Below are 16,528 nucleotides of genomic sequence, written 5' to 3'. Positions count from 1 at the left end.
TGATAATTGAGCCTCTCTAGCATTGAAATCAACTAAGTATAGATTCTCATATCTAAATCCTTTGAATATCAAGTTAGAGCCATCTACACTTATGATCTCTACATCATCCACACCAAATATGCACTTGAAACCAAGATCACACAATTGAGCTATCGACAATAGGTTGAAGTTTAAGCTCTCTACTAGTAGCACATTGGCAATGCTCAAATCATTGGATATTGCAATCTTACCAAGCCCTTTGACCTTGCCTTTGCCATTGTCACCAAATGTGATACTATTAATCCCATTGCTCTTGTTTTCATTGATTGAATTGAACATTCTTGAATCACCAGTCATGTATTGTGTGCACCCACTATCAAGCGCCCAATGCCTTCCTCTGGCTTTATAATTGACCTACAAAAGAAAATCAAATCTTTTTAGGTACCCAAACTTGCTTGGGTCCTTGTAGGTTAGTTACCAAGGTCTTTGGTACCCAAATGGCCTTCTTCTTTGGGCCCACAATTGGTGTACCAATGAACTTAGCATTCACTCCATTTGCACCCTTATAAAGCATGTAACAAGAATTAAATTTGATTGAGGATACATTAGGTAGCTTGTTCTTGTTAGTTTTGCAATATTGCTCTATATGCCCAACTTGCTTGCATCTATTGCAAAATTGACCATTGCCCTTCACAAAGCTAGCTTTGGGAGTGACAAAGGCCACCTTGCCTATCTTGGGGGTATAGCCTAATCCCTCTTTGTTGAGAGAAAACCTTTGGCTACCCAAGCACTTTAGCAAGTGGGCATCTCCACCATAGGCATTGCCTAAGGCACAAGTGAGCTCATTCACCTCCTTCTTGAGGGTTTCATTTTCCATCACTAGTGATGCATCATTTATAAGTGGAGTGGAAGTGATAGTGCTACAAGAAGTGTTAGTGGGAGCAACTATAGTGGGCATAAAAGAAGATTCATCAATAAGATCATATGTTAGTCCCACATCACAAGATATAATCACTTGCTCCTTCTTGGCTTCCTCCTTCTTGACTTGCTCAATGAGAGAGGAGTGAGCTTTTTCAAGCTTAGAGTGAGTTTTGCCAAGCTTCTCATGGGCTTCCATTAGCCTCTCATGAGTTGCATTGAGCTCATCAAAGGATTGCTCAAGCGATTTTAATTTCTTACGCAATTCTTTGCACTCCTTTCTCTTCATCTCATTGCAAGCATGCACTTGCTCACACATGTCCAAGAGCTCCTCCTTGGAGTACTCATCATCATCATCATCATTATCATCCCTACAAGAATCACTTTCACATTCATCATCATCACTCTCATCATATTTTACCTTGGTAGGCTTTGCCATGAGGCATGTCGATGGAGTGTCGAAGATGGAGAGCTTCTTGTTGATGGCGATGCTTGCTAATGCTCTCTTGAGATGTTTCTTGTCATCATCACTAGAGCTATCATCATTCGAAGAGCCATCACTATCCCATGTGACCATATAGCCTCCACCTTTCTTCTTCTTTTGGAAGGTCATCCTCTTCTCCTTCTTTTCTTTCTTTTCTTTGTTGTCCTTCTTGTTCTTCTTCTTTTTATCTTCATCATTGTCACTATTGTAAGAACAATTTGCTACAACATGATTGGGGCTCTTGCAATTGTAACATCTTCTCACATATTCTTTGCTCTTTATGTGATCTCTTCTCTTTCTTGCACCATAGCCCTTCTTCTTCATGAACTTGCCCATCTTGCGAACAAAGAGAGCCATAGCTTCATCATCAATATCACTAGGATCCTCATCATCACTTGATTCTTTCTTGGACTTGCCCTTGTTCTTGTATGATGAGGAGCTAGCCTTGAATGCTATGCTTTTCTTCTTCTTGTCTTCTTCTTCCTTCTTGTCCTCCTTGTCATCTCCCTCCCTTTCCACACGGTATGTCTCTTGTGTCATGACATCACCTAGTACTTGGTTAGGGGCGATCTCCTTCAATCCTCCTCTAATGATGAGCAATCTCAACATTTCAAACCTTAGAGGTAGGCACATCAAGAACCGGTGAGAGACATCATCATTCTTGATCTTTTCTCCCAAAGCCTTCAAGTCATTGACAATTACTTGTAACCGATGGAACATTTCTGGAATGCTCTCATCATCTTTCATCTTGAAGCTTGTCAACTTGTCCTTGAGAATATACAACTTGGCACTCTTCACCTTTGTTGTGCCCTCATAAGTTTCCTCCAATCTTGTCCACACCTCATTAGCTCTCTCACAATCCTTGATTTGCTCAAATACCTTGGAATCAATGCTATTGTATATGGTGTTGAGAGCCATTGTATTGCATTGCTTGTTGGTTCTATCTTGGTTGGTGGGATTGTCGGGATCAATGATAGCATAATCATTTTCGGTCACTTCCCATACTTGATCATTGATTGAACCAAGATACATTTTCATCTTTCTCTTCCAATAGTCATAGCTTGTGCCATCAAAGAACGATGGTTTGCCCCCCACATGGTTGAACACAACTTAAGCCATTATTTGACCACGGCTCTGATACCACTTGAAAGGTTCTAATATGGCTAGAGGGGGGTGAATAGCCTATTCAAAAACTACAAATCAACTAGAGAAATTTGATTAGTAATATAAATAGCGAAATGTAAACTTGCTCTAGCTCTACAAGGGTTGTAAGCCACCTATCCAACAATTCTAGTTGTTATGATCAATGGGCACTCAATCTATTTGAACACTACTCACTAAGAGCTCTCACAAATGCTATACTAAAGAGCTCCACTAGATAAACTTTAAACACAAGGCAAGCTCTCAATTCTAGCTACACTAAAGAGCTTGCAATATCTAGTTTGCGGAAATGTAAATGAGCGAGTGATACGATTATACCGCCGTGTCGGGGAGTGAACCAATCACAAGATGAAGATTAAGCCAATCACCGGGAGAATACAAATAGCAAGAGACAACCGATTTTCTCCTGAGGTTCACGTGCTTGCCAACATGCTACGTCCCTGTTGTGTCGACCAACACTTGGTGGTTCGGTGGCTAAGAGGTGTTTCACAAACCTTGTCCACACGATTGGACACCGTAAGAACCTACCCACAAGTGAGGTAACTCAATGACACGAGCAATATATTAGAGTTACCTTTCGGCACTCCACCGGGGAAGGTACAACTCCCCTCACAATCAACAGAGACAGCCACGAATAATCACCAACTCGTGCCTATCCTCCACCGCTGCACCGAGCCATCTAGATGGTGGCAACCACCAAGAGTAACAAGTGAATCCCATAGCAAAACATGAATGCCAAGTGCCATTAAATGCAATCACTCAAGCAATGTACTTGGATTCTCTCCCAATCTCACAAAGATGATGAATCAATGATGGAGAAGAGTGGGAGGGCTTTGGCTAAGCTCACAAGTATGCTATATCAATGAAAATGTGCAAGAGAGTGAGCTTGACCCAGCCATGGGGCTTAAATAGAAGTCCCCATGAAATAGAGCCGTTATACCCCTTCACTGGGCATAACGCGGGCTGACCGGACGCTCCGGTCAGACTGATCGGACTCTGGCCCTCAGCGTCCGGTCGCTCGATGGATGCCACGCGTCACTAGCTTCAAATGCTGTTCATCAGATTTCAACGGCTACGAAGCTGACCGGATGCTCCGGCAAAACTGACCGGACGCAGAAGCCTCAGCGTCCGGTCGTTTCCAGTAAGCTCCCCGAGGCGTATTTCTTCGACCAGACACGTCCGGTCCACCTTGACCGAACACAGACCAGCGTCCGGTGCAATACCCTAGGTACTATGTCGACCTGTCAGTTTGACCGGACGCTACCTTTCAGCGTCCGGTCAGTCCAAGCCTTAGTGTCCGATCGCCAGACCGACGCCAGGGCTTCATTGCTATGTCTGACCAAACACACCGGTCCAACAGTGACCAGCGTCCGGTCACTCTATAGACAGTGAGACTGACTCTTCTTCAACTCTATCTCTTTCACCCTTGCTCAAATGTGCCAACCACTAAGTGTATCACCTTGTGCACATGTGTTAGCATATTTTCATAAATATTTTCAAGGGTGTTAGAACTCCACTAGATTCTAAATGCATATGCAGTGAATTAGAGCATCTAGTGTCACTTTGACAACCGCATTTCGATACGAGTTTTACCCCTCTTAATAGTATGGCTATCAATCCTAAATGTGATCACACTCGCTAAGTATCTTGATCACTAAAATAAAATGGCTCCTATCTAATGTACCTTTGCCTTGAGCCTTTTGTTTTTCTCTTTCTTCTTTTCCAAGTTTAAGCATTTGATCATCACCATGCTATCACCATTGTCATGATCTTCATCTTTGCTTCATCACTTGAATTAGTGCTACCTATCTCATAAACACTTTAGATAAACTAGGTTAGCACTTAGGGTTTCATCAATTAACCAAAACCAAACTAGAGCTTTTAGTAGCACACTAGTAGCTTGACCGTTGAGGTGGATGATTCTCATTTCTTCCATGGTTGAATTCTTGGGATCAATAGGTGGCTCAAATCCATTGCAAACAACCTCCCAAATTCTAGGATGAAGACCTATAAGACAGGCTTTCATCAAGTGCTTCCATCTGTCAAAGTTAGTCCCATCCAAATGAGGTAACTTGCCCGCGGGCACATTGATAAAATACTTGCGATCATGGTTAGTCATAGACATAGAATAATAGTTAAAGGATACGGCGGCATATTTATTGTTGTCATTCTTCTTGCACTTTCCTTTCTTATCCTTCTTGCTATGTACTTGGTAGGACTCATCATCATCATCATCTTTGGAGCTGCTAGATAGCTCACTTGAAGATGCATTGGAGGCTTTTGCTTCTTGTTCCTTTTTCTTTTCTTGCTTCTCTTCTTTTTCTTCTAGCTTCTCTCTTGAGTCTTCTTTCTTCTTTTCTTACTTTCTTCTCTTCTAACCGTTGCTGCTCCTTCTTCTTCTTCTTCTTCTTCTTCTTCTTCTTCTTCTTCTTCTTCTTCTTCTCTTGCTTCTCTTTTCTCTTTTCTAGCTGTCCTTCTTCTTCTTCTTCATTTTGAGCTTTTTCAGCATCGGTTGCCTCTAGCTGTTGGGGCATGGAGTTGCTTGTTGTAGAGGCGCTAAGCTCACTATTGTCGGTGTCATGCAGCCCAATGTCCTCTGGATCGACGTTGATGGGCTTCACAACACCGGATCCTCCCCCGGGCTCCATACCTCATGCGATGAAGTGCACACGAGGTAACCTTGCTCTGATACCACTTGTAGGATCTCTGGTACGCCTAGAGGGGGTGAATAGGCCTATAACAATTCAACTCAAACCAAAGTCAAATTCACCAGTGGCACTGCCGCTCTTTGAGCGCGGCATTGCCACACCTACAGGAGAGATTAGTTCACAGTTTAAAATCTACCCAACAAAATTTAGTTCGGGTAAATTTCTTAGCTTTCTAAAAGATGGTAGATCACAGATCGACAACTAAAAGTGGTGGGAACACCACACACAAGTACATCGGCCTAATCCTAGAAATCACCTCAACAACAACAAGAACACAAGTGTAGCAACACAAGCACAGGATGACACAAGGATTTATCCCATGGTTCAGCTCGCCACTAAGGCTTGCCTAAGTCCACGTTGTTGAGGTATACCACTAAGGTTTAGGGATTTGCAACCCTACCTCGTTCTCAAGTCAAGAGAGTGAACTCTTGAGATGAGGGGTGATTTTACTTGCTGCAAGAGGTGGTTACAAATCTCCCGGGGCTATCACATAAGTTGGCAAGCTCACCAGGCGACGCTCTAGCCGGCTAGGAGCCAAGTTCCAAGAGTAACAAACACAACTGCCGGCCAAAACGTGAACCAAGTGCTCTTTAGAGTTTGGAATCAATGAATATGCTCAATTATCAAGTTTTGGACCCTTATCCCTCAAGGATTGATGGGGAAATCAATGGATTTGCTTGGGGCTTGAGGTCAACAATGGAGTGAGAGAGAGAGAGCTCCTGCTCTGTTTTGAGTGTGCTGAAGTGAGGAAGAAGGGAGCAGCTTGGTTCGTTTTTCTATATCCCATTAGAAAAGAAAAGAAAAGGGTATATATACCCACAGGCCCCAACGATCACTTAAATCGCAGATAGCCGTTGGGGAGAAAAAGAAAAGGTATATATACCCCCAGCCCCCAACGGATATTTCACCCAAGAGGTCGGGTGAGACGAGGCCGCCACCAAAGGGTCGGGCAAGCCAGAGCCCACGACCAAAGGGTCGGGCGAGACGAAGCTCGCGACCAAAAGGTCGGCCGAGTCGGAGCCCGCGACCTTAGGGTCAGGCGAGACAGAGCCCACGACCTTGGGGTCGGGCGAGACGAAGCCCACGATCAAAGGGTCAGGCGAACCGAAGCCCGCGACCTTAGGGTCGGACGAAACGGAGCCCGCACCCCGCAAGACAGTAATGATAATAGTGAAGTGTAGACTGTCTTGACTGTGAATCTGAGGATGCATGTGGTTGTTTGAGCACTTGGTAGCACAGATTAGCTTAAGCATTGTGCCTCCCTTTATAGTACGGCTTTTCCTATACTCAAATTCAATATATAAAAGAATTTAAACCTCCTTTGAGTTTAAAGCCATCTATATTTGTAGTTGGAGACTCCTCCGTTTCGTGTAGCATCATCGAATATAAATTCCCTGCTTGTCATCTCAATAAATCTCATTAGTTCTCTAATTGCGAGGTTATTAGCACCAAAACCCACAATTAAGACTTGATTGCACTTTCAGCTTTAACTCTCCAAAAAAAGTTAAAACTACTTATAATTTAGAACGGAGAAAGTAATAGGCACTGTGTTCTATTATTTAGCTTCTATATTATTTGTCACAAATGGAATAAACGGACCAAGGGTGGACCCAGTAAACAACATGGGTGTATACATGTACATCCAATAAATTTTGCAAAAACACATACCTGGCGGGTGCTCATTGGCTGCTAACGACACAACAAGGTCCCTACCGAAGGGACACAGAGACCTGGCCACCTGAGCACCTAGCGCTAGCGGCACCCAGTGTTGTCGACAAGAGAGAGAGTCCAGCCAACGCAACGTTTTAAATAGTGGAATAAGAGATTTAGCCGTCTCCTTCAAAACTACAAATAAAAACTAGGCTCCAAACGCATGATCTTTCTTGAATCGTGTTTTTCCTTTAAAAAATGAATTGATTGACGAAGCCAACGACAAAGTTAGACCATGTTTGGAATGCATAATTTTTTTTTTCTTGAATCCAGTGTTTTTCTTTGAAATTATATTGGTTTCTATAAAAAAATCTTACAATTCGTGTAAAATTCCTGTATTCCCAATAGGCTCTTAAAATAGGCATGCATTTCGCTTCACAGGGTCTACTGTCACATCGTGATAAATTGGTTTTGGAACAGGATACAAATGTCTTCGCTACAGGATGGGGGCAGTACCTCAGCTGGCCGGCATCCTTTTTTTTTCAGTAATGGCAGCTTTGGGTTCTATGATTGTATAGCTTCACCCTGCCATTGGAGAACAGATGCACATCTGAACATCTGTAGCCATAAAAGATGAATCTCCTTTTACCAACTGGTATTATGTATGCTTTTCTTTCATGAATTTTTTATGGTATGGACGTTAACCAAGTCATAGTACAGTGCTGCAAGCCTGCAAATGAATTGCATGCATCTTAACCCATGAAACCTCTTGATGGATAGGTACAACGTAGAACGTACAAGAGAATTTGGGAGAACAAAGAAAGAGAACCTTATAACTTGGTAAACAGTAAAACTAGTTTATCATTAGTAATCACACAGGAACACTAAAAAAAAAGAGAGCTCCGACTCAGAATTTCCATTCAGCAGCAGAACATAACAAAATTCACTAATAGGCAGAAGAACAAAAGGCAAAAGCATCAGCAACAAACAGAAACTAAGATTATAGTCAAAACATCGATCGTCTAATGATCATCCGCTGAGCCAACTATCCATGTCTCCATTCCCGTCTACTGTTAGGCTTTCCGAATGCACACTGCAGGGAGGATGCACTGCATTGTCACGACATTCCAGCTCGTCCAGGGTTGACAATGCTAGTCATGGCAGAAGTGGGTCGACCTCCCGCTCTTAGCATTTCAAAGATGCCTCCTGTGATCTTTGTGCTGGCTGGCTCACCTAAGATGACCTGTCGCAGGGATCACGGGATACCGCACAATCCCAAGAGGCATTTTTGTGTTCTTATTAGGATTCTCTCCTGCTCCATCGCCATCACAACTCGATTCCAGCAAACGCATTAGGGAAAGGAAGATTTCCATTCTAGTCACATCCCTGTTGGCCTGCAAAAACAAAGTAAAAATAAGAACTTCCATGAAGCAGACAGTGGAGGAAGCAAAAGAAATCTGAAGTCATGAAAAACATTTAACATGCTCTGAGGGGAAGCTATTCTAGCCTTCTGAGTTCTCAGCCAACCTAGAGAACTTTCATAATGCATTGAACTGCTTACCTCAACAGTAAACCGTGCCCAGATTTTATTTTTGCGTGCTTCCATAACGCCCCTTAAGATGGTTAATCCTAGTCCTTTAATAAAGTCAGCTATCTCCAAGAAGATACCTCTATCCTCACAAAGCATCTACAGAGGCAACACCATCAGCAATATGCATGCATTGACAATAATAAGAGTTGAAAGATCCAGCAATAGCAGAATCATTTACCTCCACAAGCATCTGACGAGGCCGGTCAAGATCTTCGACAATGATTGGACACGTCATAGATTGACTACCAACATCAAAGGCCCAAGTGGCACCACCTTCGAAGTAGTCTTTAAGTGGGCCATTCTCACCACCAAGAATCTGTTTGGAGTTTACCCATAGCCACACACAATACATTGCATGAGGTTAGTGACTATTACCTTCTCAAAAACGCTGCAAATTAGATGACAAAATTAATAAGTATGTGCATACCTTAGATTCATTTGAGTCCTTGAGGTTATCTGCATGCTTTGTCACACTTTGCAAGAAAAGCATGTGCTTAATGGTCTTCTCCAACAATGCATCAATGCTACACTGTTGACAAAAAATGCTGTGAGACTAACAGTCATTGCACAAGCATATGAAGTTTGAAACAAGTGCAATTGAACCTTAAATAATCCTAAAATTCCTAACGCACATTTGAAATGCACGAGTAGAAGAAGAGGATACCTTTGCCCCATTAGGTACGAGTTCCCGGAGCTCCTTTATACGATCCTGAATAAGCTGGCGGTCCTTTGGTCGTGGCTTAGGATTCTCTCCTGGCCGAGACCTCTTCCGACTTGCCTTGCTTGAGGTATCAACGCCCTTGCTGTTTGAGGCCGAGGCACTTTCACATTTCATGTTCTGTCCGCTCTCAATCCAGAGGCGTATCTGAGATTTCTGTATTGCATTATTTTGAGAAAGACAGCCATCCTCTGCCTTTTCTGGGAAAGATGTCTGTTTAACAAAATTTGAAACGGCTAACTCATTCTTGATTAGCAGAGGAGCACCAGATGATTCGGACTGCTTTGGCTCTTTTAAGCGACAATACGAAGTGCTAGGAATATCTGTCACTGAAGTCTTGCAAGAAGCACTGTCACCAGAGATCTGCTTGCCACCAGGATTGGAATTGGAGACAACTGCATCCAACAGTTGGTCGGTATCAGTCAGTGAGAAGATCCCAGAATAAGGGAACTCGTCATCCACTGAATTGAAGGCTGGAGAGGAACCAAGATGAACAGAGGATTCAGGTACATCTCTATTTGAACTCTCAGGTTTTGCAGCTTTCCAGGTAAGATCATTATCCACATTGCGGCACAAATGATAAAATTCGGAACCAAACATGTCAAACAAATCACTTTCTGCAGCAGGATCCATAAGGAGCGGCGGTGATCTCTCATTAGATATGTCTGGGAGCCTGCGGCGATCCATATTCTTGACAGCTTGCACAATTGCATCAGTAGGGTCATGCACTTCATTAGCCTTTTTTGTGCCAATAAGATCAGAACTACTCATCTGATTCTCTTGAGAAATGGCTGTTTTCAAGCCACCAGAAACCTGAATATCATTGCCAGACGACAGAGCAGCAGAAGCTTGACATGTCTCTCTCTTGGGACTCTCCGTTTTCCTAACAAATTGGGTAGATTGGGGCATTTTATATGAAATAGTTGGCCTGTGCCCTGTCATCCCAGAAGCAGAACTGCATCTTTGGTCTAAAATTTGATTTGCTGTGCTGCCATACAGGTTACCCTTGACTACCCTAGTACCTTCTGGGAGAAAATCAAAACCCCCATGACCATTAACAAAACCTGGCACCTGGCCTCTGTCATGCAACAAAGTCATGTTTGTGTTTTCATGGACTAAAGGGTTACGGTATGCAAGAGATTTCAAGAGAACATTTCTGGGATATGATGGTTCTCCAGTGTTTCCTTGTTCTAACTGTTGACTGTTGGTCATCAATGGATGCCTTTCCATTGATGCTGAGATAGACGAGATAAAACCAGAGCTCACAACACTACTTTGGGTGTTACTCTGAACTCTCCTGTCACAGTAAGGGTTTTGCGGTCTGAACCTCATGTCAGGAGCATACAGAATGTGTTCTTTACCCACTTGGCCATTTCTTTGTGCAACCATAAGCATTGAAGCATTACTGCCCATGTTTGCCAATGTACTACTAGAGACAGTTGTGCCATCAGGACCATAACATTGTTGATATCTCATTGGGGATCCACTTAAAAGCTTTGAGCGTGTATCTGCAGGGTATATACTTGTGGGGCCATTCAAAGGGCGTGACTGGACTTTCTGGTTCAAATCATTTTTAACAGATGATGATGAAGCCATACTCGACCGATTGTTCAGCTGAGAACATAGCTTCTTATACTGGAGCACAAGGTTGGTATTTTCCACTACCTGCCAGAAAATAAGCATTCATATAAGTTCTAACATGTCATAAGCATGGTTAGTACAGTTAGCATAAAGAGATATTATTTCTTTCACAGCAATCCTAAGTGCAAAAATAGAGCACAATTATCACAAGTTGTTTTTCTTTTCAGGGTTCCTCTACTGTCCACAAGAAGGTTTTGTCTCCTTGGATCTCACGACAATATAGTTTATATACAGAGACCAAGGGAACAGAACATTTGACCAGTCAACAATGTAACACAGTCATAAAGTAGTACATCATGGCCATATAATAATGACAGAGAACAACTTCAAGACATGTAGAACGATATATACTATATAGTAATCCCAGTTGCTAAAGCATGGATATCTTACCACACTTGTAGAGCCTAGCTGCAGTACACCTCGTGGTAACACAGGAATAATTGCAATAGTCTGCAGACAATAACTTATTGAGAGCTCAGAAGCAAACATTGTTTCAGTGAATAATCCACCACGCAAGGAAAAAAATAGTACTAACCTGAATGCCAGCTGCAAACTGATGATTCATCTCAGCGGCAAGCTATCATCGTAAGAAGAACATAATCAGTTTGATGTTCCATCACAGAAGCTCATATTACAATTTAAAATCCCCCAAACAAACCAAACATTTATCCGCTTAGACAATAAGTAAGCAAGCCCCCAAAGATATTGAGGAAATCCTCATGCTGCGTGCATGAAGAAAGGGAAATGACATCATGGTTGACTTCAGCTGAAGGGAAAACCATACAAACAAGAACCTTGAAAGATATCTCCACTTATTTCGCGTGTCTATTTGTGTGCTTTCACAGCTAGCTTATCACAATGACAACTTGTTCACAGAATAATAGACCAAACTCACTACAAGCCAAAATTTCAAGACGTAGAACAAATACTCGAGGACAAAATAACCCCACAAGGACTTGTGCAGTGGCATAAATCCCTTGGCCTCACGCTTTAAATAGGGTGGCAGCAAAATGGACCACGGAAAAACTGAAATCGGGCTACATTTATATCGGTTCACAAGGGAAGAAGAAGGAGTCGTACCTCGGGTCTGAGATTGTGATCATTGGCAGCAGGATCATGGACAATCCATTGATGATTCCCAGTGAAAGCAGCACGGCCAATGGTACTGAAGAGTACAAACACAGCATAGAACATACATACATCAGTAAAGCTTGAACTTTTCCAACAACACCGAAGCACTTCTTAGCTACGAACGTTGTAACAAGCAAAACAAAATTCCTGCTTACCCTTCACCAACGACATGAATCTGCGAGGCCATGACCTTCCTAACAAGCGTGCACACACTGGTGCCCGGTTCACACCCAGCTTCATGAGCCTCAGATCCGGCGGAGCATGACGCGTGGCCGCAGCAACCGTCCTCCCACACCAAATGCCTGCACGTCAACGAAGCGAAGACAACAAATCAGCAAAGAACAGCTGAATCCGTGCACTAAGCACATCACGAAGCAAAAAGCGCAGCACATTAGCCGTTACACAGAAATGCAAGCGCATTTCACGCATTCCCGCCCTTGTCCACCCCCAAGAACTCACGCACATTAGCGCGAACTCAATGGGTACACGTTCTAGTAAATTTGCAGCAGCGCGAACTCAATCAGTTAGTTTGTTTGTTTGAAGTAAAGAGCTCCCATATCGGGAAGGATGCCGAGGAATATGCCCATCCGAATGTTCCCCACGCGCGGTTCGCTTGTCTACCAGGCAAATCTAGCTTAAACGGAATGCGCTGCAAAACTCCAAAGCCCAAGCCCGGGGAGCGAAAAGTTGCATACGAACGTTCCGAAAAGAATGGGATGGGATTTCTTGGCAAATAGAGCTGCAGGAGAAGCTTAAGATCCAAAGAAAAAAGAGGAGGAGGAAGGAGGGGTGGAGCTTACACAGGGTCGGCGGCGCCGATGGCCTTCCAGAAGACGGCGTAGGACCAGCCGACCTCCTCGCAGAGCCGGCGCAGCGCGTCCCCGACCGCCATCCCGGCGACGCAGGGAGAGTGAGAGAGAGAACCCTAGCTCCTCCGCAGGCCGCCGCCTGCAGTCCCCTTCTGAGCCTTCCGCTCTCTGGCCTGGAACTGGAACAGGACGTGCGAGCAAACAAGCAAAGACGGGCGGCGGCGCCCTCCTCTAGGAGGCGCGGCGGCTGGCTCGCCCGGCCTGCTTCGCGCGGAGCCCGCCGGCTCTCCTCGTCCTCACGCTTCCCCTCGCCGCCGGCGCGCAGGCGCCCATCAGGGGGGGCGGCGGGCCCACTCCCAGCCTCCCACACAGCAGGCGCGGGTCCCAGCGTCAGCGTCAGCGTCCGTGGGGCTGGGGCGCGCTTTGCTTCACGCGGCGGCGGCGGCTGCGGCGGAGAGCGAGCCTGCCTGCCCCAGTGCTGGGGCTCTGGTGGCTGCTGCTCGTCAATGTCCTGGTGCGTCTTCCTCCTCGGTCGCTGGCTTTGGCTTCTTTGGGTTCTCACCTCTCTTCTCTTCTCTTCTCGGGTTTGGGTGTCTTGTTGCTTTGCTGTGCTCGCCCTTTTGCGTTTTCTCTTTCTTTTTTCTTTTTTGCCTCCTTCCCTGCTCCCGAGGCAGGTATCATTCCCTCCACGAGGGGCAAAATCGGGACGCTGATGCTACCCTATGTTCTTAGCCACATCGTTTCATTTGTGGTGCCATTCACCGTGATTCTGAGGAGATTTTTACTTTGACATCTCCATTTACAATTGCATGATTTAGTCACCTCTCAGATTGAGATTTTATTGTAGATACTACTGTCAATGGAAAAATCTCGCTTCCCTCCCTCGCACAATATTACGTTTGACCAAATATATATAAAAAATATTCATATTTGTGATGCATACCAAATATATAATAGATATTTATATTTGTGATGCATAAAAAGTATCACTAGACTAATTAAAAGATATTTTAATAACAAACATATTTGAAGATAGAAATATTGATATTATTTTTTTATAAATCTAGTCAAAATTAAAAAAAATAACTCTTTAAGAACAAGATTTTTCATGTTTTTCTTTGCAATTGAGGGAGTAGCAATAAAAAAAGAAACAAGAGGCGTGTTTGATGTATTTATTGTTGTGTTTAAGCCATAGACACAAAAAAAAATCCAAAATGCTTGGTGTCCACTATGCGTCTCAGCTGCGCGCTCACTTGCAAAAGTGAGGTTTGAACTATGTGACGTGGCCCTATGGCTCGCATCTGGTTTAGACATGATGGGCTTCTATGTGCAACAAAAGTAAATCTATATCTAATATTAAGAGCAAAGAGATTCTTTCAACCATCTTTTTTTACTTCCCAAAATACTCTTATACCCTCCATGTCCCGTATATGGCCCAGACTTGTGCCATACTTATACAAGTTAGAATGACTCATGTGCAGCGATTGTATATGGCCCAGACTTGTGCCATACTTATACAAGTTAGAATGACTCATGTGCAGCGATTGTAAGAAATCTAATTCCAAGACGTATTGAGTCCTGCTGTAGCACATGGACACATTTGCTAGTAGGGCCAAGGGCCAAGGCATGATCCAAATCACCATGCATGCAAGATCACTTTGTTTACCAAAACCTTAAGAGGGAACTCGTTTTAAAGAAGAAGAAAAATAGGTTTACTCCACCTTTTTATCCTTTAAAAAATTTCACTAATCTAAAGAAAAACAAAAAAGTATTCCATCGTATAGAAATAATTCAGAAGCACTATGGCCAAAAAGGGCAGAATGATTGAAAAGACGTACTCCTTTTCTAAATCCAATAATTCCCACAAAATGACAGGTTCTTCACCCAGAAAAAAGAATCGCTTAGAATAGCCAAACATTAGTCTCTTTCATCAACTGATGTAAAGACCAATTAGTTTGCCATCGTTTCTATTTAGGGACAGATAATAAGATGGCATTAGACAAAATGAACTAAAGAAAAGTTTAGAATTTAAGTATCTTTCCCTTTAAAACAAAATTCAGATAAAAAATGAAAAGAGTAGATAGGAGGAAGATCCTAGATATGGAACTATCTATATAAATTTTGAGTTGTACGCAGGATAGTACTATATTGTACTACAATCATGATGAGAAAACGATAGCCATTGTTCTTCTAATTCTTTCTTTTCAAGAATTATTTTTCTACTAGTGACCTATTTGTTTGGGTTTATTTGGCTGATAAGCCATGGCTGAAAGTATTGTTGACTGATTTGGTGTGAGAGAAAAATATTGTTCGTTGGCTAAAAAAGTACGGATTATAAGCCAAACAAGCCCAAACAAACAAGATGCAGTTCTCTTATGCTAAAAGCAAAATGACATTACAAAGCTTTCGTCACATTTGCCAAGTAGCAATCCTTTTTTAAATCACGCCAAGTAGCAATTCCTTTTTAAAAGCTTTACATACTAAATTGAGAACCATTCAAAAGAAGACAAATAGGATAATGTAAGCTAATCCAACAAATGGAATGTCGTGTACCAGATTTATACGGGAATTACAGATATGCCCTCGAGGTTGCTGGACAATTGCAGCCGTGCCAATATGGGCCTTTAAAAGGTGGGCATGGAGTACAATTATGTGGTCGTGTATTCTTTTGAGGGAAGTGGTGGGGTAATTCTAAATTAACAGGCATATTAAATATATTTTTTTTACTGAGGGGGCAAAAGGCAGAGAAGTAAACAATCAGATGGCAGAGCCTGTCTTCTCTTAGCCTAATTGAAACATTTTCCAAAGGCTGTGTTAGCTACGACGTACTAGTACTGTCTGTAAAAATAGTTACTTATATTAAAATAATCCTGCTAGCTTCTCTCACTGTCATGGTTGGACATGTCCTGATCCCCGCAGACGCTGGTGGGTGGGCCTGAAAATATTCTGCCTGCACTGGGACCCATTGTCAGCTGGCATAGCCGCATCAGAGGTGTACACTTAGCACCTCTTTTTTTTATTTGCTATCTTTTTGCAGGGGCATTTCATAATGAGGTGCTTTGTGAGATCTTTTAGGTGTTTTTTGAATGGAAGTCTGACTGACCCTGCTTTTTGTTAGAAAGATATGCTATTATATCACATAGTTTGATCTTGGCCTTTCATTCTGAGAGAAGGATTTGGCTTTTGCTGTTTGGTTTTCAGATCTTGCAGCTGTTCATCCATTATAATAAATCAAGGTTTTCTTTATTTATTTGTTATTGATCCCCTATGTTTATGGATAGTTAAGACGGCAACTGCAAGAGGAGTACTTCCATGTGAACATTCCTGCATTCTACAATCATCACTATCTACACTAGTACACACTACTATCCATTCAGAGTTTCAGACTGAAGCCTGAACACAGGGGCTGGAAAACACAAGAAAAAGTTCCATCCAGAGACCAGAGGCAAAGGGCAGTCTCTGTGCTGGAGTTCACAGCTACAACAGTGTTACTCGAGCCCCGGTCCAAGTTTGTTGCTTCTCCATTTCAGGCCTCGTTTAGATTGAAACTTTTTTCAACCTAATGAATAGTACCACTTTCGTCTTATTTGGCAAATATTGTCCAATTGTGGACCAACTAGGCTCAAAAGATTCATCTCGTGATTTCCAACTAAACTGTGTAATTAGTTATTTTTTTTACCTACATTTAATACTCCATGCAAGCGGCTAAAAATTGATGTGATGGAGAGAGAGTGAAAA

General features: G+C 42.9%; 1 protein-coding gene across 2 annotated transcripts; it reads right to left on the bottom strand.

Annotated features, from left to right (window-relative positions):
• Positions 1–7,705: 7,705 nt before the first annotated feature.
• Positions 7,706–13,415, bottom strand: LOC136504255 (transcription factor LHW-like). Of its 2 annotated transcripts, XM_066499115.1 has the most exons (10): positions 12,782–13,415; positions 12,137–12,283; positions 11,931–12,015; positions 11,386–11,427; positions 11,241–11,300; positions 9,156–10,874; positions 8,919–9,020; positions 8,670–8,807; positions 8,462–8,587; positions 7,706–8,294 (listed from the first exon to the last, which is right to left on the bottom strand). In XM_066499115.1, the coding sequence occupies exons 1-10, from the start codon at positions 12,871–12,873 to the stop codon at positions 8,130–8,132; spliced, it is 2,676 nt and encodes an 891-aa protein (XP_066355212.1). In that variant the 5' UTR covers positions 12,874–13,415; the 3' UTR covers positions 7,706–8,129. The 2 variants fall into 2 exon arrangements, 1 of the variants encoding a protein (XP_066355212.1); XR_010770828.1 differs by lacking the exons at positions 7,706–8,294; positions 8,462–8,587 and having other exon boundaries at positions 8,776–8,807; positions 8,919–9,015.
• Positions 13,416–16,528: the final 3,113 nt, after the last annotated feature.

Source organism: Miscanthus floridulus, chromosome 14 (genome assembly GCF_019320115.1).
Source record: "Miscanthus floridulus cultivar M001 chromosome 14, ASM1932011v1, whole genome shotgun sequence".
In the NCBI taxonomy this organism is placed as follows: Eukaryota; Viridiplantae; Streptophyta; class Magnoliopsida; order Poales; family Poaceae; genus Miscanthus; species Miscanthus floridulus.
Note: the sequence above shows the minus strand (reverse complement) of the source record. Positions and strands in the feature narration are given on the sequence as shown.

Excerpts from the sequence above, each read along its gene's own strand:
- LOC136504255 (XM_066499115.1), bottom strand. The coding sequence starts at position 12,873 with ATGGCGGTCGGGGACGCGCTGCGCCGGCTCTGCGAGGAGGTCGGCTGG. Across the intron at positions 12,284-12,781 it reads ATCGGCGCCGCCGACCCTGT|GCATTTGGTGTGGGAGGACG; the intron begins GTAAGCTCCACC and ends GTTGACGTGCAG. Across the intron at positions 10,875-11,240 it reads AGCTAGGCTCTACAAGTGTG|GTAGTGGAAAATACCAACCT; the intron begins GTAAGATATCCA and ends ATTTTCTGGCAG.